At 37.5% G+C, this 21,072-nt stretch overlaps 1 protein-coding gene across 12 annotated transcripts in view; it reads left to right on the top strand.

The window, feature by feature from the left end:
• KMT2E (lysine methyltransferase 2E (inactive)) overlaps positions 1 to 20,576 on the top strand; it is a 45,523-nt gene extending 24,947 nt beyond the window's left edge. For 7 of the 12 annotated variants that reach the window (XM_072401697.1, XM_072401693.1, XM_072401694.1 and 4 more), the window contains 16 exons: positions 388 to 505; positions 624 to 733; positions 882 to 1,146; positions 2,851 to 2,895; positions 3,430 to 3,528; positions 6,279 to 6,443; positions 7,917 to 8,252; positions 10,065 to 10,319; positions 11,599 to 11,743; positions 11,936 to 12,189; positions 13,222 to 13,278; positions 14,497 to 15,066; positions 15,978 to 16,267; positions 17,375 to 17,463; positions 18,021 to 18,112; positions 18,373 to 20,576. In XM_072401697.1, the coding sequence (XP_072257798.1) occupies positions 388 to 505; positions 624 to 733; positions 882 to 1,146; positions 2,851 to 2,895; positions 3,430 to 3,528; positions 6,279 to 6,443; positions 7,917 to 8,252; positions 10,065 to 10,319; positions 11,599 to 11,743; positions 11,936 to 12,189; positions 13,222 to 13,278; positions 14,497 to 15,066; positions 15,978 to 16,267; positions 17,375 to 17,463; positions 18,021 to 18,112; positions 18,373 to 19,794 (4,312 nt within the window). In that variant the 3' untranslated portion in view covers positions 19,795 to 20,576. The remainder of the gene's footprint in view (positions 1 to 387; positions 506 to 623; positions 734 to 881; positions 1,147 to 2,850; positions 2,896 to 3,429; positions 3,529 to 6,278; positions 6,444 to 7,916; positions 8,253 to 10,064; positions 10,320 to 11,598; positions 11,744 to 11,935; positions 12,190 to 13,221; positions 13,279 to 14,496; positions 15,067 to 15,977; positions 16,268 to 17,374; positions 17,464 to 18,020; positions 18,113 to 18,372) is intronic. The other 5 variants (XM_072401700.1, XM_072401699.1, XM_072401704.1 and 2 more) reach the window with 3 other exon arrangements.
• Positions 20,577 to 21,072: the final 496 nt, after the last annotated feature.

Here is a 21,072-nt window from a genome sequence, read left to right as displayed (position 1 = left end):
ACATAAGCCTTTTACTTATCCTAAATGAAATTCTAAGATTTAGTAAGAAAAAAACAAACATAATTGAAATGGGTTTTTTCATGGACTGGAATATATTTATGCTGATATTTTAAGGTATCCATTTTACAAATTAGGAAAGCAGCTTTCCCTACTGCTGTTGTGTTTCAGTGGTTGTATTTTCCCTAGTTGCCTTAGAAATCTTTTGAAACAGTGACATCTGGAGGTGAAGCTTGTGTTTTGCAACCAAATACAATTCTGTGTAAAACAAATTTTTTTTTTGGGGGGGGGGGGCTTTTGCAAGTTTACTTTTGGGGGATTTAAATCAACTATGGCAAAGCTATATATATTATATATATATATATTTTTTTTTTTTTTTTTATCATTTAGGCCATATCCGTTTGTTTTGTTCTATTCAAATTTTCATGGGCTAGAAATGTGTGTTGATGCAAGAACATTTGGCAATGAAGCAAGGTTCATCAGACGGTCTTGTACTCCCAATGCTGAGGTTTGTGCATTATTCAGTGGAAAGTCTTATTCCATAAAAGTGTGTGGTATATATATATATATATATATATATATATATATATATATATAATTTATATGTCTCTTTATTTGCATTCAAGGTACGACATATTATTGAGGATGGAACAATTCACCTATATATTTATTCAATTACAAACATCCCAAAAGGTGCAGAAGTCACAATCGCATTTGATTTTGACTACTCTAATTGGTAAGTAAAGTCAGGACATTGCTTTATTTATAGTGGAACTAGAAGGCCCTCACTGTTTCACTATGAGTCTATGCAAATGCAAATTTTACACCTCTCTTTCTCTTTTTTTTTTTTTTTTTTTTTGGGGGGGATGTCTGTGTCTTTGCAGCAAATATAAGGTGGATTGTGCATGTCTCAAAGATAATCTTGAATGCCCAGTGCTCCGATGTAGTTCCGAACCAACAGAAAACTTCAACAGTGGCTATGATACCAGAAGAAAAAAAGGGAGGAAAGAAAAGGACTGTTCCAAAGAAAAAGAATCTCAAAATCAGAATGTCTTAGTGGACACAGATGAAGCTGTAAGCAAACTGAAATCCCCAGATAACAAACAGAGAAAGATGTCCCCTCTTCGATTGTCCATATCCAACAATCAGGTAATTTTAAATTATTTAAAACATTTTTTAGCTTCCAACTCTGCATGTGGCAATTGGCTATTAAAATGACTATGGGGTAATACATCTGTAAGAGGTAGATTTTATTTATTGTGATTATTTTTTGTATTTTTGGAGGGGGTCATATCCTCTTTCAAATGTTTTCATTTATGAAGGGGGATCTTACATAAAAACCCATTACCTGATGTATGTTTCAGTAAATAGTCCTGTTCTGACTAATGGGTATTGCTCCCTTTATTTGGCATTGCACAACAAAAAAGCCTGTATTCTGAAGAATGTTTAGTATGGGGTCTACAAAATTATGGGGGGGTCTACCAAGGCTACCTTAGTATTAAATCTGAAAAGGCTTTTTATATTTAAAATAATGTTAAGTAAGATCCCCTTTAACCATTGGCCTCTGTGCATTAGGCAGATGTGTTAGGGGTGCCCTTAACAATGAATGGCAATGCAGTGTACTAGGGACTAACAGGGATCCAGGCAGCAATATAATCCTAATAGAATTTCTAATTTTTCTCATGTTTTTCCAAAACATAAAAATCAAGTTATTATTTTTTTTTTTTTTTTTTTATTGGAAGTTCAGTGCCTTTTAAGACATGGTTTCTTAACTTTAGCTTTGTGGTAAAGGGGGTACTTTGAGTTCCGGAGCTTTCTACCTAAATTTCTTTATAAATGTTAAATTACTTCTGTTGTTATTTGGTAACTTACCTTAAACATGTAAGTAGTTTATTTTTGGTGACCCCATTTTTCAGAAAAATGGCAAACAGATTTCACTTATTAGTGATCCTGTGCTCAGACTATGAATATTAAACTACTTCCTTAAAGTAAATAAGAGAGCTATAAGCAAGTCCCACTGGCTTCCTCTCCACTGGCTTTAAGGAAAGCTGCAGGCTGCCAGGCATGGAAAATGCAGCATGCTTCAACTTTGCTTTACTTTAATTTCAGTACATCATACATAACACAGGGAACTGTTTGTTTGGTATGGCTGTAACACAGGGCAAAGCAACATGCTGCTTTAAATTTACAGCAAAGCTAAAAGCAAAAAAAAAAGCTAAAGCTTCAAAAATCTTGCCTTCAATGCTGAAAGCTTAATTCCACTGGAGGCACAGCCTTACTATGAATTTGTCCTTTCAAAAATCACAACAATTTTGTATAACTCCTTAAGTTGCCATTAACACCCAACACTAAATAGTTTGCAGAAAGCATCTGTTACATTCACAACTAAAACACAGGGAAGCTGACAAAGGACTAAATATATGTTTATATCCACCTGGCAGCAGATGTTTATTTAATATATATTTACATCACATTTTTAGTATCTTGGTTTACTTTGCACAATGCAGGATTTTGTAAAATCTAATGTACGCCTGCTAGTTGGGGAAACATTGATCTAAAAAGTATTGCTGCCCTTAAGATTGCTGCTATCAGAAGTGGCCTCCTTGATTTTCTTCTTCTGTGTCATAATCAGTCAGTGCTTGGACAACCTGATGTAAATATGTTCAAGGCTAGAAAGCTCTCTGGTCAGACAGTGCCTGCTTATAACTTATCTGAGGTGGCCACCCTATGGCTAGAATAGTATGGTGTAGAGCTCCCTTTGATGGTTTATAAACCTCTTTTATGAAATTGCAATGACTGGAAAATTTAATTTTAGGATGGCCTAAAAGTACACTTTTTTTTATTTATTTTTAGCTAAATCTCTTCAAAGGAGTGGAATTTCTTAAAGCTGAGCTCCAGGTAAACCATTAAATACACAGTTGAAATACACATGTGGGCTGCTATGAATTGCTTTTGTTTCCATCCAGTTCTGAGATTTGCACAGCACTGTAGGTTATTTGCAAGATATCTGATTGGCTTCTAGTTCTGCCCTTACATATTCTGAGTGCTGTGGATTTTAGTGCTCAGGGATTTTAAGAGGGTGAAATCAAGGGACATGTTAGTATTTACATTAGCTGGTATATACATTTTAAACAAATACGTAGTTGCATTAGTTGCTGCTTTTTTATTGTATGCCTAGAGTTCAGCTTTAATACAGAATATGCAACCTTATATTCATAAAAAAAATGCATTTACAAATAAATATTAGTGCCAATCCAAGGCTCCAACTTTTTACCTGGAAGATCAAGATAGTTTGCTCCAAATAAAACTGGCTTTTATGAAGCATAAATTACTTCATTAAGTGACGTGACTTGCGTGTCAGTTGCAGTGTTAGAATCCCTTTAATGATTAGTGCAGTAGAGCTTCTATAAAGCAGTCATTTCCATCTTTCAGGAGCCAGATTTTATTGATGATATAGAAGAAAAAACTCCTGTTAGCAATGAAGTAGAAATGGAATCTGAGGAACAGATTGCAGAAAGGAAAAGGAAGATGGTAAGTCGGGAAGATAGTCACTAGATAATGTCACTTGGCCTGAGTGACAACTGCTCTTCCCATGCTGACTGTTGCTTCCTCCTAGGCATTAGACCAAAATCATTTATTAATTGCTTCCTTTGTGCATTTATATCTAATAACCAGCTTGCTTGGTGCGTTCATTTCATTTGGCTCTCTAAATTAAAAATTTTTTATTTTTTTTTACTTGTTGAGTTGTAACTGTAAAACATTTTTGCATATTTGTATTGCTTTTTATGGCTTCTTGCTGCTCATCTGTGTACCAATGCAGCAAACTCATGCTGGGTTTGCTCTTGTTATTTCTGCTTTAAAATATACCAAAAGTTATTTTCACTGAAACTGATATATTGAAACGTCAATGAAACCTGTAACATGTACTTCTGTTTTCTTTCTATTTGATATTTTTGCAGCAGCACTTTGTTTTGTCCATTTATATTTAGCATAACTCCACAACAGAAAAAGGATTTGTTGATGGCCGTTTTTAGTTGTACAAATTTTCATAGCTTCTTTTACCTTTCATTCATTTGCTGTGTAAGACTTGTAGATACTCTTTATCGATAAGTATTTGTGTGAATGCATTTTTAACTAGTCCACTGCATACAGCTATGATAAGCTTTGGCATGTTTAATCTCCACTTGTAACATTCACAAATTGGTGAGCTAGTGACATACACCTCACACTTACACTGTTGTCTTTTTTTGTGAACCTGGTAACACCACCACTAGAGACTCTGTCCTATTTTATTCTCTGTGTTAATGGTGTCAATCCCCAATGCGTGAACTTTTGGCCTCCAAGAAATACAGCATCTGGTGAGAAATGGCTGCTGGAGCCCATAGTAGTAACCAGTTTGTTTGCAGCATTAAGTTTTGTTGAGATGAATATTCAGTATTTCTGTACTCTGGGTAGTTAGATAGGAATTCCTTCCCAAATGACTGTTTCTGTTCATCTCTGTGAAAGGCGCTGCTATTAAGGAAACTGTTAGGTGATATAGCATGAAGTGTCATTTTGCACAGGAACATCATTTCTGACCACCTGCTTGTAGCCTCGGTGCCAGAATAAAACCATTTATCCATGGAGAAAAATGGAGTATAACAATTGTCCAGGAAAATCTTATGTATATACTAGGAAATTCTTATAAATGAGCTTGCCTACAAAATACCAATCTGTTCTTGTCTGAACAAACCCTGAATCTTCATCTAGTTGTTCCTTTCTCGTCTCCGTTCTTGCCAACCAACCTGTACATTGAATACCCAGAAGCCATCCAGTTCCCAATTTAAATTATATGACCTGTTTTTTGTAGCAACACCAGTGGGTACCACCACTCACTTTAAGTGTGTTTTTTTTTTTTTTTTTTTTTTTACACATTTATATTTACAGTTTTTTTACACATTTATTCTCTTATTTTATTGAAATACAATTAATAGCAATTCCTGTTGTAGATCTAATTACATAAACACATGTACACTAACTATTTACACCTACATTTTCAGGGTGGTTGCACCAAATATCACATCAGAATTTAAGAGTATATTAGGAGCATTGTACATAATAGGGGGTCACTAATTAAGGCTGTTTTGTCATACTTCTGTTTGGATATTGTTAACTTGGACCAGACTAGTTTGAAGCCTGCTTGTTCTGTAAGCTTACTGGCAGAAGACAAAGATACTATGGTGGCAAAAGCCAATGTAGTAATATTTTCAAACGACTCCAAAGGCCAGGTGGGAATCCTGTCAATAGCAAAGGGTCTGATTTTTACTTTTCTCACCTTGAATGAACTGTACAAGTAAACTGGGCCAGTAAAATTAACAAGGGAAATTTTTTAAATGTTGCAAATTAGGGCTAAATGCAAGTGTTGAATGAAAATTAGGTATCGTGAACTGATTGTGCAAGTGTACAGTACAGTATGAAGAGCAAAAATGTCCTGTGGTATCTGGCGTCAAGAAGTTAGCACCAGATGCTGCCTGTACCAGGCTTCCTTCATTTAATAGTGTATTCTGCTGCCACCTTTTCCTCAGGTAAATGACCCACATACACCTAACTATTCACATGATATATAAAAAAAAAACATGTTATGCATCATACCAGGCAACCCTCTTTTACGGTTCCTAGGTATAGTTCTGAAGCTTACATGCCCATTATAGGTGATTTTGGCAGAGGAGAGCATTTACAACCCCTGTGGTCTGCTTCTAAAAAGAACACATAGTGCATCTCAGATTGCTGCATATGGTGCTGACGCTTATTCTCATATAGCCAAGATTGAAGTTTTTCAAACAATTTGTACTACAGTAGCTCTACTTTGGGAATAAAGCAGACAGGATGCCGCTTCTTCCGTTTGTTAGTTACTAACCATTGTGTATGGGGAACACCCCACAAAACCTGCTGTTGACCCATTTTTCTAGCCATTACAATTTGGCCACATCCTTATGCTTGTCCATTCTTCCTGCTTCCAACACTTTAATATTGCAAACAGATAGTTTCCTTGCTGTGGAATATATCTAGATGTACAATTTTAAATAAAGATAAACTATATTAATTACCCTTGCAGTATTTTTATTGTTTTCGGTTATTGGTGTTTTCTTTGCATCCACAGTTAAAATATTTTTTTCCTGATGTACCTTTGCTGCTGCTAAATGTACTGCTTTTATGATGACACATAAAAGATTATTGTTGTGTGAAAAAATAATTGTTTGTTGTGATAATACACATACAATTTTGTGTGCTTTCCTCCTTAGACAAGAGAGGAAAGAAAAATGGAAGCGATACTTCAAGCTTTTGCAAGATTAGAAAAGCGGGAAAAAAGAAGAGAGCAGGCATTAGAGAGAATCAGTACAGCTAAAACTGACATCAAACCTGACACCAAGGACCTTCAGATTGTCACTGAATGTGAGCTCCCTCAGGTAATTGAGCCTAATCTAATGTGATCAGACCCAATATATTTTCAAGGAAATCATCTTACATATATTCTTTTTGTAAATATGTTGTATAAGCATCAGAAGGTTCAGTATAAATGAGGTTTAAACACTGTTTCCAACATTGTGACATTGGTAACTGGCAGGTTTAGGCCATATATTTAAATTACATTCTCTAAATTGCTTGTGCAGCATAGTCTGTAATATAGTTTCCTATATTATTGGTGGTCTGTCAGACATGTTGGTTCACAATATGAGAACAAGCATATGTTGCCTAATAAGTAGTCAATATTCTTTGGTTAAAGATTGTTTCATACATCTTTGCAATGTGATTAATCTGCCTCATGCACCATAACGTTTTAAACTGGATGGTTGGGGCTTATTTTAATGATGGCTTCGGCCCTTATGTGTTACTTTGCTTTAAATGGCCTTTGTCCAGTTATTTTCCTTTTCTTTCCAGTTTTGGATGGCTTTATAGATGTCAGTTATTAACTTTTATTTATAAAGCAACAACATATTCTGCAGCACTGTGCTATAGAGGCTACTGATGACAAGCGTGCATACATAATGTATGATAATGTGACATATATTGGCAGGCTTCAGGTCACTTTACTACTCACACCTTCTGGTGTAGTAAGTGATATCCTGGGGTTAAATTATACATCATTGGTTTTACCACGTCTCTGGTGCCACTTAACCAAACTCTTAATGTTTTGCTCTGAGTCCCTATTTTGGTTTTATACCCTTCGATCAGATCACATATATTGTTTATTTTTTAATTCCTGAAGCTTTTGGGACAATGCCAAACTGATACGTTTTCGCTACATGGAGTAAAGACTTTATATTTTATTGTATAGGACAAGGGTTGCTGTATTTACTGTTGCTTGTCACCTTGCAGTAATGGATGACATGGACTGCGTGGTGCAGAAGACATAATGTCAAATAAATTTGCACCAAACCTTTGCTTCATTTACAAGAATGTAGAAGAATGGCGTTTGAAGAACGAAGAATAAGCACACCCACACAGATGCATGCCCTGCAGATAGTGTTTTATAACACAAAGTTTTGCTCAGATATGGCTACAAATACAACAGCAGGGCATAATTAAGTATATAAGGCAGTGTGATGACATTTTACAGCATACAATACCAATACATAACAAAGATTTGTTGTCAATTTTGCAGCACTGCATATATGCCAAAAACTAGCCTAATGTGTGTGTATTTAGAACATACAAAACCTCTGTGAAGTCAGGTAGACAAACTGTTCAACCTACCAACAGAAAGTAAACCCCAAAACTATTTTCTAAGGGTATGGTATATTTTCTTGCCCCTTAGTTTTACTAATAGACTTGCTCATAAACTTCTAAGGTCATTTACTCTATGAATGCTTGGGAGAGTAAAAATGTTGATATAAAAAATGTAATATATAATGTAGCATATGTTTTCTTGTATCTGCTAGGAACCAGTGAAAGAAGAACCTGTCAGCAAGCCTACTCCTGCTAAAATAAACAAAACGAAGCAAAGGAAAAGTTTTACAAGAAGTAGAACTCACATTGGGCAGCAACGCCGACGGCACCGAACTATAAGCACCTGTTCGGATGTCCAGCCATCCTCCCCAGATATTGAGGTCACACCACAGCAGGTGGAAACAGAGACTAATACACTTGTAGAAGAACCTGTTAGTGAGAATTCTGCTATTACTGCAGTGGCTACAACTGTAGAGACTGATGAGGTTACAGATACTGATTCGGTTGCACAAAACAAATGCCAATCTAAATACCCCAAAACAAAAAAGGTATGTTTTCCTGGTAAGCTATTCATCCCAAATTGCCACAAGCTAAAATTTTTGCTTTTCTTTTCTTTTCTTTGTTTTCAAGCACACATCTATTAAACTAGCTTCTAACTTTTTGAGGTACTAAGGAAGGGATACTGCCTTAGAACCGTATGGGCATCCTTTATTGTCACCAACCTGCCCCACCAAAGCAACAGTTTATTTTGCACAAAATCACACACTGGTTAATAGCTAGTTCCCCTTTCATTATTTCACGCTAGTCCAACAGTATGCTAAAAATGTTTTTGACATTCACATCCCTGCTTTGCCCACTCATCGTTATACATACTGGTCTTTGGATCCAATATGTCCTGCTATTGGCATAATTTTGGAATCTGTGGGCTCTGAGTATTAGTTAGTCTGCATTAGCCTCGCAACACAACCATAATATCAAAACAGCATTGCAGTTAAAGGCATACCATCTAATATAAAACATTTTAGAGTTTGTCTTGCAGGATTAAAAAAAAAAAAACAGTTCACTTTAACACAGAGCCATTTGAAGCTATTTTTGTAGAACAAAATTGATAATTAAAGAATAAGAAAGCATAAAAAGGACAGTTGGGTCAAAGAGCAGCGTATCCTTGTGGTCGGCCTATGGAGCAAAGTGCAATAATATGATGGCAACTAAAGTGACTTTTGTCAGTGACTGTAAGGGAGCAACATGTCTTTCTCCCAGCCTTTCCTGGTGCCAAGGGTTCCTGTAAATGCTGTCTTCACACAAGTCTCTTCTACTATGAATGGATTATCCCATTTGGCATTTCCCTGGCACCCCTGCCTCCTTTTTTTTCCCCAATGTAAATATTTTTTAATGTGGGTCTTTGCATCCACCTGAAGCCCCCTTTATCTATATAGTGTTGCCCTTAGGATTCAGTGAAAGCTTCTCCTTCAATTGGAAATGTTTTCATGTAGGGTAATCATGCCTTTTTCTAGGATGAGGTGTCTGTTGCAAATACTATGGCTTACAAGGAAGTGTTTCCCCTTTCAGTCCCTTTTAACTGGAAGTTCATGAGATGCTCTGGTTTCTGCTTTGGTTAAATGTACCTCAGAAATTTTATCTTCAGATAACAATATGCAAACAGGCATGTTTCCAAAAAACAGGTTGTTGGCATGCTTTTGTTGCTTGTGTTAGAGTACATGGCGTTCATAGTGGTTCATGAAAATTTTCTAAACATAGAAAACATCTTCATAAACATGAAGAAATCTTTCAAATTCCTAATTTATTAGCCTAAACAGGGCAGTTCTGTCCTTAGTCGATCTATAGTATATTACGACTATAGACATTTTTTTTACTACTTAGAATTTTGTGTTGAAATTTTTACTGACTTTAGCCTGTATCACTTAGCCTCTAAAATATAGCAGCAGTCCTTTTCATATAGGCATTCCCTGCTCTACCCCCTGAGAACACTTGATTGTCTTGTTGACTAGATTCAAACACATTTAGATTATATTAAAAGTAAATTGTGTTGTTGAACCACAAAATATTTTTCCTAAACACTTTAATTTGAAAATGAATGCTTTAGTCTGCTTAAGAGTTTATATTTTAAAGAATTTTTTTGTGCACTTTGAAATATATTTTAGTTAGAACATCCTTTGCCTTCACAGGATAAAACAAATAGTGGGCTGCTTTCTCGTAATCCAAGACAGATTCAAAAAAAGAACAAAAAACATTGCAGTAAATTTAATGTGGTGACCAGGATTTGTCAGTGTCTGGTATAGCCTGTCTGCAATGGTAAATGTTGAATGGACTGAAAACTGAACTTTTGTTTTTCATTTTAGCACTTGGTTAATGAATGGTTAAGTGAAAAGCATGAAAAGTCTGGTAAACATGGGGAGACTTTTTTGGAAAGGCCTTTGCGGATAACCACAGACCCCGAAGTTCTGGCAACACAGTTAAATTCTTTACCAGGTCTTGTCTACAGTCCACATGTGTATACCACTCCAAAGCACTATATACGATTCACCTCACCATTCCTGTCTGAGAAAAAGAAGAAACAAAAAGATGAGGAGACGGTCCTAGGTTACTGCAAAAAGGTACTTATAGCTGTTTTGTATTTGATCTAGTCCAGGATTAAAAACTCTTGCCAATTTAATAGCAAATGCTTTTTAGGAAATCCATTCCCTGTTTACTGAAACACCTAGGTTCTCCCTTGATAGGCTATTCTTTCCAGTCTGGAGCTTTAATAAATTATACCCACTGAATCACAATGTAATTCCTTTCAGGTCTACAGAGAGATAGATTTGGGCAGTAAAAGAAAGATGTGGTTGGATATTAGTTGGTAGATCGTGGGGAAATTAGATAAATCCCTCATGTCCAGCTCAAATTTAGTTGGGGACTGCTTTGTCGTCACCCTAGGATGCAAAAGTAATATATTTTCTCCAAGGAATGTTCAGGGTAAACATGATTAATTCTGTATTACATAAAGACTTTATCTATACTATGTGTAGTTATGACATTTGTGTGTACTACAAAGCACACCACCAATGAAATTTAGAAAAGCTGTAGTATCCATAATGGATTGTGGCTGTGACAAGTAGTAAAACCAAATCTGTCATAGAAACAAGACTACTGTTTTTGCTAACATCTTGTTGTGTTACCTGGCTATCATTCTGGCTGTCGTCTTTTACTTGTAATCCTTGACCCAGAGCAAGTTTTCAGATTTTTACTTTTAAAGCTTGTACTAGATCAGTAGCTCAGAAATGCATTTTTAAGAAAGGCTGATCGTGGCTCCCTTTCCCACTATTACTTCCCTGAAGACCTAGGCCAGGGGTCGGCAAACTTTTATGGCCACTAGGCCATTCCAGGGGTGGGCGAGAGCAGACTAAGCCGGTACTAAGCGAGTCCCGCCCTAATGGCCCCACCCACCACCAGGAAACTCCCCCTGAAGTGAAATCCCTCTCCTCCGTATGCATTGCGAAGCAGAGGGATTTCCCATCAGGGAGCATTCCCTATTTACTGCATCGGCGGAAGTATCAATGCCGGCCGCAGTAAATGGAGAAGCCACAGCAAGGAGGCGGCTCCGGTAGTTCCTAATGCCCCCTGACCGCTGCATTCAGAGCGGCGGGTTGCCAGCCGGCATTAGGCCAGATGGGCCAGGGGGCGTTAGGCCAGAACAAACTACCGGCTACGCCGTATCTGCCCTAAAGGCCAGAGTTTGCCGACCCCTGACCTAGAAAGTACCTTCAGAAAAAAATGCTGCATCAGCAGTACTTCAACATATAGCATATATGTACAAATTACTTTTCTGAATATGTTGTGGAATGTTAAGCAACAGGAATATGTGAATTATTTATTTATTTTTTGATATTTTAGCGATGGCTGAAACAAGCTTTGGAGGAAGAATATTCTGCACCTTTGAATCCATTTGATTCCCCTGCTCAGGATCGATCTCAAAGCCCCACTACATTTGCTGAAAATAAGTGCCACTTAGTCATGAATGGCAGTTGTCCATTGACAGGTGAGATGAGGGTGCATATGTATGTATTTATGTCTGCGTTGCACTAAGTGTAAATTTTTTTTCTTCTGGTAATAGCTACCATATATCTCAAAGAACAGTTGTATTTTTAATCGATGTGCAGTTGTGGCATCTTTTTGAATTATTTGTCCTGATACGATTTCTTTAATAATCTTTTTTTCTTATAAAATACAGACCTAACAACCCCATTGAAAAAAAGGAGATTGTATCACTTGTTGGACTGTTCGTATTCAGAAAATTCTACACCTACTGCTTCTCCTTATGCAACACCAACACGTATAGATATGCCTTCTACAGATGTATCTCTCTTTACTACTCCTCCCAGGATTAAGGTAGAGGATGAAACTTGTCGTAACAGTTACAAGCAGATGTATTCACCAGTTACTCCTTTAACACCCTGTGTCCGTGGAAATCACTTACATTTTGAGGTAAGCAGCTTCTAATGAACCATGAACCCCGTATTTTCTCCTCCTGGTTCGCTATAAACAATTTTGTTTTTCACTTGTTTGTGTTTTAACAAAACCTTGCTAATAATTAAAAGGCAGCTAATGCAACAGCGTTTCCTGGTTTCTTTTTGCTTTAGTGCAGGGGATCATTGTTCAGTAAAAAATTGAAAATGTTTTGGTGAATGTCAATAACATTTTACATTTATACTGGATAGTTTTATTAAACATTTCTGTAAATTTGACAGGCTACATCAACTGGTGTTTAAAGCGGAACTAAACTGAAAAAAAAAACAAACAAAAAACCTCACTTACCTTATCTTCCGCAGATCCCTCGATCCCTCCGGAGCTTTCCTGGATTGGGTCCCGCGCCGTTCTGGAATCCAGTTTCGTCCCGGCACAGAGGAAGCGCCGGGTGCCACCATTATTTTTTTTCTTAGTCTTACGGCTTCTGCCTAAGTCACCTAACCTCGCACTGCGCGTGCGCGAGATCGGGTGACGTATCGGTTGTAAATGTAGGAAGAAAAAAGTGCCGAACCCTACTGCACATGCGTGAGATCGGCAATTTTTTCCCCATGTAGGAAAGTGCCAGAAGCCTTTTTGAATGCAAGATGTGGGTATCCCAGGAGGCTCTGCTCTCCCATTCTGTCTTTATTGCCATGGCATTAAAGACAGAAGAGGGGTGGAGGGTCTTAAAAAAAAAAATGGTTTATTAAAAAAAAATAATTTTTACGCTATATAAAAGGATTGTCCAGCCTTTTATGTAAAGTAAAAATTTTGGTGATAGGTCCGCTTTAATCAAGCAGCTTAGCATATGTGTGTTGCTCATGCAGAAGATGCTGTGTTAGTACATTTTTTTACATAAATACTGTCCAAATATAGTTTGTTTTTTTGTTATAATAAATACTCAAAATTTATTGTGACACACAGATAATGTAGCACTGTGGTTTTACTGTTTTTGGTAGGGTGTTTTTAGAGTGAGATATTTATTTTTTCCTTTTTCACCTATTATTTTAGAGCATTTCTTCACCGGAAAGTTCTCCTGAGCTCAACAGAAGATCTGGTGGCCAAGAGGTAATGTATTTTGACAACCCTAGTCTGCCTTTTGATAAGTCTCTAGAAAGGGCAACATTGCTTCTTAATAGTGTTGATTTTGTTGGAAGATAATGTATTAAACATCTCTTTGTGTATTATTTTGTTAATGTGTCTGGGGCAAACACACCTAATAACCTAAGAACCTAATAACTGTCTGTGGTTTTTAATGCATTTAAAAAAATGTGTAATACTAGTCATGATAACACTGTGAAGTTTACAGACTGCTTAATGCAAGTTTTCTTTGCTGTCTGTTTAGATAGAAATAATATTTTGTATTTTCAACTACTAGCTCATACAAACTGATAATTAGTAGGTGCGTTAAAAAGTTATTGGTCCAACTGACAGCATGAAGTTTGCTTGCCACAGCAGGCGTATTTGGGGGTTTTACTTAATAGCGTTGTATGCAATATACCATATTGACCATCCAGAAAATGGTTTCTATTACCTCTTGGGCGGTTCATTTCTGTCCGGTTTTATATATCTAAGAGCGGTACATTGTTTTTCACGAAAATTTATTCAGTATGATATAATAGTATGAGTATAATAAAGTTTGAAACACAATATCATGTCAAAATAATAAATTAAATTAATTAAAAAAAATTGAATTTGTATTGAATGCAATACAAATGGATTTTAATTTCCCGCCCCGCCCCGCTGGCAGGCTTGGATATTAGTCCGCACGCACCGACGTCACCGGTAACTCCCCGGCAACTCATCAGAGTGCAAAGGAAGACGGACATCGCAGAGAAGGATAATGCAGGACGCTGGTGGAACGTGTAACTAGCGATTTGCTATTGTTTCCTATAGGTTTACCTACCCCGAGTGTGACTTGGGGTTACCGCTTTTAGCATCTTTTTTTCTACTCGGGGTTACCGCCCAGGAGGTTAATATCTATTTGCTGAGCTAAAACTAAAATCTGCTGTGGGTTACAGAAAAATAAACAATTGATAAAGATCAAAATGTTTCTGCTTTTAAGAAATAGTTATTAAACTGAAAAGATAGAAATAACCAACAGAGACTAGAAGAAGTAAGCTGTCAAATAAAATATTCCAATAGGAGAAAGTAATGTACAAGAAAAGGTTTAACAAATATGGCAATAACAAAGCTTTAACAGATTCCAGAAGTGGATTTCTTTAGAATTTATTCCTCATTGCTTTTTTTTTTTTTTTCCTCCATTATTATTATTATTATAAACAGGCCAATGAACGGGCAGCATCGGCTTTGGCAATGAACTCCTTCAGAAATTCTAACCTAACTGAAATGGGAGTGCAGGAAATAAAGACTATCGGTTACTCTAGCCCACGGAGTAGGACAGATTTAAACAGACCGTGCCCATCAGAAAGCGAGTCTTCACCAGATCATCATTTAGGGCTTGAACTGAACGAACATGCTGCACTGCAAAAAAACATGGAGCCCTTGTCCCGGGATAGGACTGAATCAAACAGCCAGCAGGAAACTGCTCATTGTGGACGGGGCACTGTCTTTCCTCCTTGGATAAAAAGCCCTGAAAGGACAGGGGTGAACTTTTCTTCAGTTAATTCTAACTTAAGAGACTTGACCCCATCCCACCAGTTGGAGGTTGGTGGCGGATTCCGAATGAACGACTCTAAGTGCCTGATTCAAGAGGATGCCCGAACCATATTTATGGATGGTTCCATGTATTGCTCTTCAGATGAAGGACTTCTGAGTGGATTTGGTAGAGCACTTAGTAGTGATGGTGTCCTAGATGGAAATGGAACGCCTTTAAACCCTCCACAAAAGAAAAAGGCAAGTTTGTTCAGATTTTTTTTTAATGCAAACGGGGAAAAATACTTCATATTTCTATTAGCTTATGAGATTAATGGCAACCTGTATTTTAAATATCCTATTATAATTTTTCTAGTTCTGCTTTTCTGCAATTTACCATTCAAATCTGGTAAGTGGCACTGCCTCTGTATTAGTGGTATGTAAATAGTGGCATAACCTAGCTCACTGTAAATTCACAGATGTGGATTTAATTAAAAACTCCATAATTTCATCTTGTTTTACAGGAAGATTTTATAGAACCAGTACCACCAAAAGTTTTGTATTCTGCTGTTTTATCACAGAATTTTGCCCAACATATTTTACACCTACTTCCTTGAAGAGAATTTATTATTGTCAGTAATCTTACATAGTACAGAATTGAAGTTTGTAAAAGGCACAGCCAAAAGCCAAGAGCCAAATAACGTTGCTAAAAGAATAAATGAATATGCTGCACTAAGTTTTTCTTCAAATGTTAACAGACCTGTTAAGATTGTTGTCCATCATGGCCATATTTGTTACGATTGTTGTAGTGAAATGATGGACCAAAAACATAGCAAGCATATTCATTAGTTGACAAGTAAATGATTTCCAGAACCTCTTTTTTTCGGGGAAACTGAGTCACATGGTGAAACAAACAGATTGTTCACAAAGGTACAGAAAGTAGGCACATTGCAACATAGAACACCAAAGAATTAGTACTAGATCACTGCCTCTGTCCTCAGAAAATGCAGCAATAACAGTCTACTTACTCTTACTCTGAAAGCATTACATTCCACGAAAAATTCCAAAATAGGAAAGATATGCAGACAAATCTCACTGTAATCTGAATAGACATATTAAGTTTCTTTTTGTGCCCTGTTAAATAAAGTTTTATGATTTCATTTTATATACAGGTATCCTTGCTAGAGTACCGAAAAAGACAACGTGAAGCAAGAAAGAGTGGCTCTAAACCTGAAACTTTTGTCACACTTTCCCCACATCCTGACTGTGGAAATATTATCAGTAACTGTGTTGGTGAAAATTGCAGCAACAGTATGGAGAGTGTGGAGCCAAATGAGAGCGTAGCTAATGTGACTGCACCACTGCCAACTGAAGCCCAAATTATTTCCACAGAGGAGACGGACCATAGTTCTCCAGCAATGGATGCCACCTCAAGTGATAAAAGTGATCCAGAGGTGCAGTGGTAAGTAAAGTAACACAAGTGTTTTGACAGAACTTTTATCTATTTTTCCTGTATGCTAGTGTTGTGTGTATACTGAGTTTGATATGATACCGATTTAAACATGTATTAATTATGTATACCAAATTAGATGGTAACTTTCTGCTACTTAAAGAACTGTGTGGCTCTGCTTGTCACGCTGAATAGTCATTTTTCACAGAACCTCATTGTTAACATATTCAACTTACTAATATAATTATATTCTTAGTAAAAGTTAAGTGGACTTCCAGGCTGTTAACACCACAAAGCACCCTGTCGGCCACCATGCAATGCATGATATTATATGTACTGTTCATTAACAGGAGAATGTATATAAAGAGAAGTACATGCATTTCGTTTTATGTTACTGTGTGGCAGGTGTCCCATTCAAATAATTATGCTGCCTGTTCCCACCACACAGCAGCACATAGTACAATGCACATCTAATCGCAACTGTGTAAATGGTAATATATCCTTCAGGATACCACACAATGTTTAAAAGTACAAACTGCTTACTTTACATAATAAAGGAAACCTACATACTCCACCCTATTCCCCATAAAATATAGTCTATCCCTTTCCAACTTTTCCTTACCTACACACAATGGTGCAAGCACGTGAATTCACCCCAATTGAAAAGCAATTCTTTACACAGAGGCCAAAAGCTAGCGTACATGCGACCGATATTTCCTAAAAGCAGTTGTTAACCTAGCTGGCTGCTTGTCATAGTAGGTAACTGCAACCATGATCATCCTTATCCGAATTGCCTGGGCCTTATTCATATTAAAATTGTATGCACACACTTGAGTTTTATCATTTAACACATTTTAAATAGGATTATAACACTAAAACCTTTGATATAAAGTTAAGAAAAACAAACGACACCTATCTGTCTAAAAAAACAACGATCTTTGTATTAGTAAAGCAGATTTTATTTCTGTGCATCACAGAGCTGTTACAATGAGTTGTGAGGTGATTTTGTTGCCTCATTTCAAGTATACACAATTAAGGTTGTTTGTTTTCAATTTGCTACTAGGTACCAATTGCAGTAGATTTGTTTTATCTTATGCTCTACTTTGGTTTCTTTCCAAGGACTTCATCAACCTCTGTGGAACAAGTTAGAGAAAGAAGCTATCACAGAGCCTTGCTACTTAGCGACCACAGAAAGGATAAGGATGGCGGTAAGGAAAATGTGTTTTGTTGTCCGTGGGCTAATTTACTGTGAAAGGTATTCGGTGAAAAAAACTTCCTGTGCTCACTTGAAAACATCTGAACAGGGAAACAAAAAAAAAAAAAAAAATTGGCCTTGGTGGAGATGGGTGTTTTTGAACCATGCAGTTAACTGCCCCAGGCAATGTCCCTTCTGGAATAATGCGTCTTACCTGCCTGATCGCTCTAGGTTTCTGCGATCAAAGCTGAGCTGTACATGCGCATTCCTCTTGCCAGGATGAATGAATGCCATCCTTGCATGGCCAAAGATCAACCAGAAGAGTATCAACAGAAGGAGAATGGTGGGCCCCAACCCCCCAGATATCCAATTTCTATTTGTTTATATGTTATATATTTTAGTCCTAGCCTTTTCAAATTTGCAATAATAATGATTGGAGTTCTGTATACTGGCAGACTACAGCAGTGTCATTACATATTGTTAAACCTGTTTTGCAATAATTGTAATATACCTTGTCGAAAATGCTTAAGGAATCTCATTTATAATGTTTTTGCATTCATTGACTTTTAGAGGTTGATGTGGAAAATGGTGAGAGTTCAAAAGAAACCCAATCTCCTGATACAACACAGAAGAATTGCAGCAGTCCCTCCAGACAGAATACGGTAAGATGTCAAAGTTTCTTAATGCATGGTGCAGGTATATAGCAGTATTAAATAGGGGCGTTTGGCAGACAAAAAATACCTATCTGAACTTTAAAGAAAAGAATGGATTTAATTTGCATTGACCAAAAATGCTTCTAAGTCACTAATAGATTTTTTTTTACTTTATTTTATTGGCATCATATGTTAAAAAAAAAAAAAAAAAAGACTAGAACCCCACAAACCCAATGCCCTGATTTGTTTTTTTGTTTTTGTTCTTTTAGCTACAGCCTTGTTCTACGGGACCTAAGGTTTCTCTAAAGACTGATCTTTCCCAGGATACAACTGTAAATGCATCTTTGGCGGAAACATCAAGCCCCTTCAAATCCGACATGCAAGTGCAACAGTCACTTTCAAAGTCTCATGTTACTCAACCTCATTCACAGAAGCTGCCTTCTACACCTTTAAAGCTGCATTGTCCTTCTTCCCCCCATCTGGAGCAGTCGCCAAAGGCTTCAACACCACACACACCTGTACAACATGGTTACCTTTCACCAAAGCCTCACTCTCAACAGTTAGGGTCACCATTTAGGCCCCATCACCCTTCACCACATCAGACGGGGACACCGCAACGAGAAAATCATGTTAACTTTTATCCTGTTTCACAAAACCTTCAAGCTTCAACTCCCCAGCAAGCAGGTGGACAGTTGTTCTCCCAGGCACAGACAGGACAGTGTACAACTGTCTATACTGCTTTTAATCAACAGACTGTAAACAGCTCTGCACCACCTCCCCCTCCTCCCCCACCAACAACAAACTTTTATCAAAACCAGCAACCCTCTGCATCTTTTCAGAACTACAGTCAAATCAAAGGAAGTATTCCCCAGCAAACTGTGTTTACATCTTGTCCAAACCAGGGGCATCCAACCACCACTGGGCAACCAGCAGTACAAGGACATCATGCCAATTCGGCACATTATTTGCCCACACAAAACTCTGCTGTCCATCTTCAGAGCACATCATCAAATGTCCCTCCACCACCACCGCCTCCTCCACCAGGATGCCCTCAGCCCCATGTAGCAGGTGCAGTTCATGCGGTCTCAGTCGCTAGTGGCACCATTATTCATTCACAGACAACAGGACATCATTTGCCACCACCTCCCCCTCCTCCTCCAGGTCCCCATCACTCTCACATGCAACATGTAACAGCAGGACATCAAGGCCTGTCTGTGCAACACCAGCATGTTTTAAATTCAGCTCCTCCTCCCCCTCCTCCTCCCCCGCCACCACCACCTCAATCCACTAATGTTTTAGGTGGGTCTGGACACCATTCAGCATCAGCACAAGGATTGCACTTACAGACTCACCAAGGACCTCCACTTTTTCCTTCAGGAGCTCATACCAGTGTAGCTTCATACTCTGCCCAAGCTCCTGTTCACAACACAGTGGGACCTGTGCCACAACACCAGTCTTCTTCAGCTGGACCTCACCACCCAATTCCAAGTCAGGGGACTCATATTCAGCCACAAGGACCAAACAGTATTGCATCAGCTGCAGGGTTCTGTCCCCATCCTGGCTCTGTAAATCTCCCCCATGGGGTGCAAGGACCACAGCAGGCTTCTACAGTGCCAGGCCAGATACCTATTCACAGACCACAGGTGCCACCAACTTTCCAAAATAACTACCATGGCTCAGGCTGGCATTAGATTTGGCTTTGTGTGCATAAACATTTTTAAAATGTGTAAAATAAACTGTACATTTTATATGTACCTTATAAAGGTACTTTTTAAAGCCTGTATATGGAAATTTGTAAAAATTCAGTTACCAGTGTGCTTTCATTTTATTTTTATATTTGTTATCTGTGCTTTTAAGCCAGTATGGGGTCTTTAGATTACGTATACATTCCAGTTCTGTTTGAATGCAGTGTAGTTTATGCTGCACAACATCACTTGTCGAAGTTCAATTCATTTAGTGAATGTTTTGTATTGTACGTTTTTATACATGTGATTTAAATACACAGGTAAGAGCACTAACGCGTTTTATTTCTTTCTGTGCTGTGTGCGAGTATAGATAACACGCCAGTGTCAATGTTACATTGCTACCTTTTTGCTTATTTACACAATTGTAATTTAATGTATAGTTCTGTTTTAACAATTTGACTTCTTTAGAAGTTTTGTAAATACTGTATTTGCCTGTAAATTGCTTTCAGCTTCCACTTCATTTGATAAAACATTGTACATAGTTTGTTTTTTTTATGTATGATCCTTGTGGAAGTAGTACAGTATATGACATTTATCTTTTTTTTTTTGTAATATACTGTCACATTGCAGCACTGGTTGGGCATTTTAATTCATGTTAATAAACCACAATTATGTCCGTTTTATCAGGTTAGTCCTTTCATACATTTTACAAAACGTTGAGACATAACTTCGGCACTTAAACTGTACATTAAAATGCATTGTCAGTACTTTTTCCTGACTATTCCGAATCCTGTTGTACTGTTGTGTTTTAATTTGTATACCTAATGTTTTTAAGTATTTAACTTTTTACCCTGATAAGCAGAAACCACTCTAATGGAGCCACACGCATTGCAGTCACTGCTCATCCTAGTCAGGACACAGTCAGCAACTTGGGTGTCTTTAAAAACAAACTTAAGCCTATGAATTCGTGAAGGTCAGAGCTTTGCCATAGAAAGCAAGAGACCTAAAAGATCCTCATGGCTGCTACAGAAGTGGCTTGCACATTTTATCTTAAAATAGTGAACCAGTTTGCTGTATTGATAAGACTGATGCTACATTTTGTGAGATCCCAGGTAAGGGGGGAGGGATAAGTCTTGGAAGAGTTACGTTGCCCTACTAGATGGCTAATGTGCTAGAGCTTTTTTTTTTCTTCTGAGGGAGCAAATTCTGGAGTTCAGAAAATGAATATAGTCTCTTCTTAGTTGAAGAGTGAAGATCTAAGGTATGAAGCCCAGTCCCGTGATC

Source organism: Pyxicephalus adspersus, chromosome 2 (assembly GCF_032062135.1).
Source record: "Pyxicephalus adspersus chromosome 2, UCB_Pads_2.0, whole genome shotgun sequence".
NCBI classification, from domain to species: Eukaryota; Metazoa; Chordata; class Amphibia; order Anura; family Pyxicephalidae; genus Pyxicephalus; species Pyxicephalus adspersus.
This window is presented reverse-complemented; position numbering and strand designations above follow the sequence as displayed.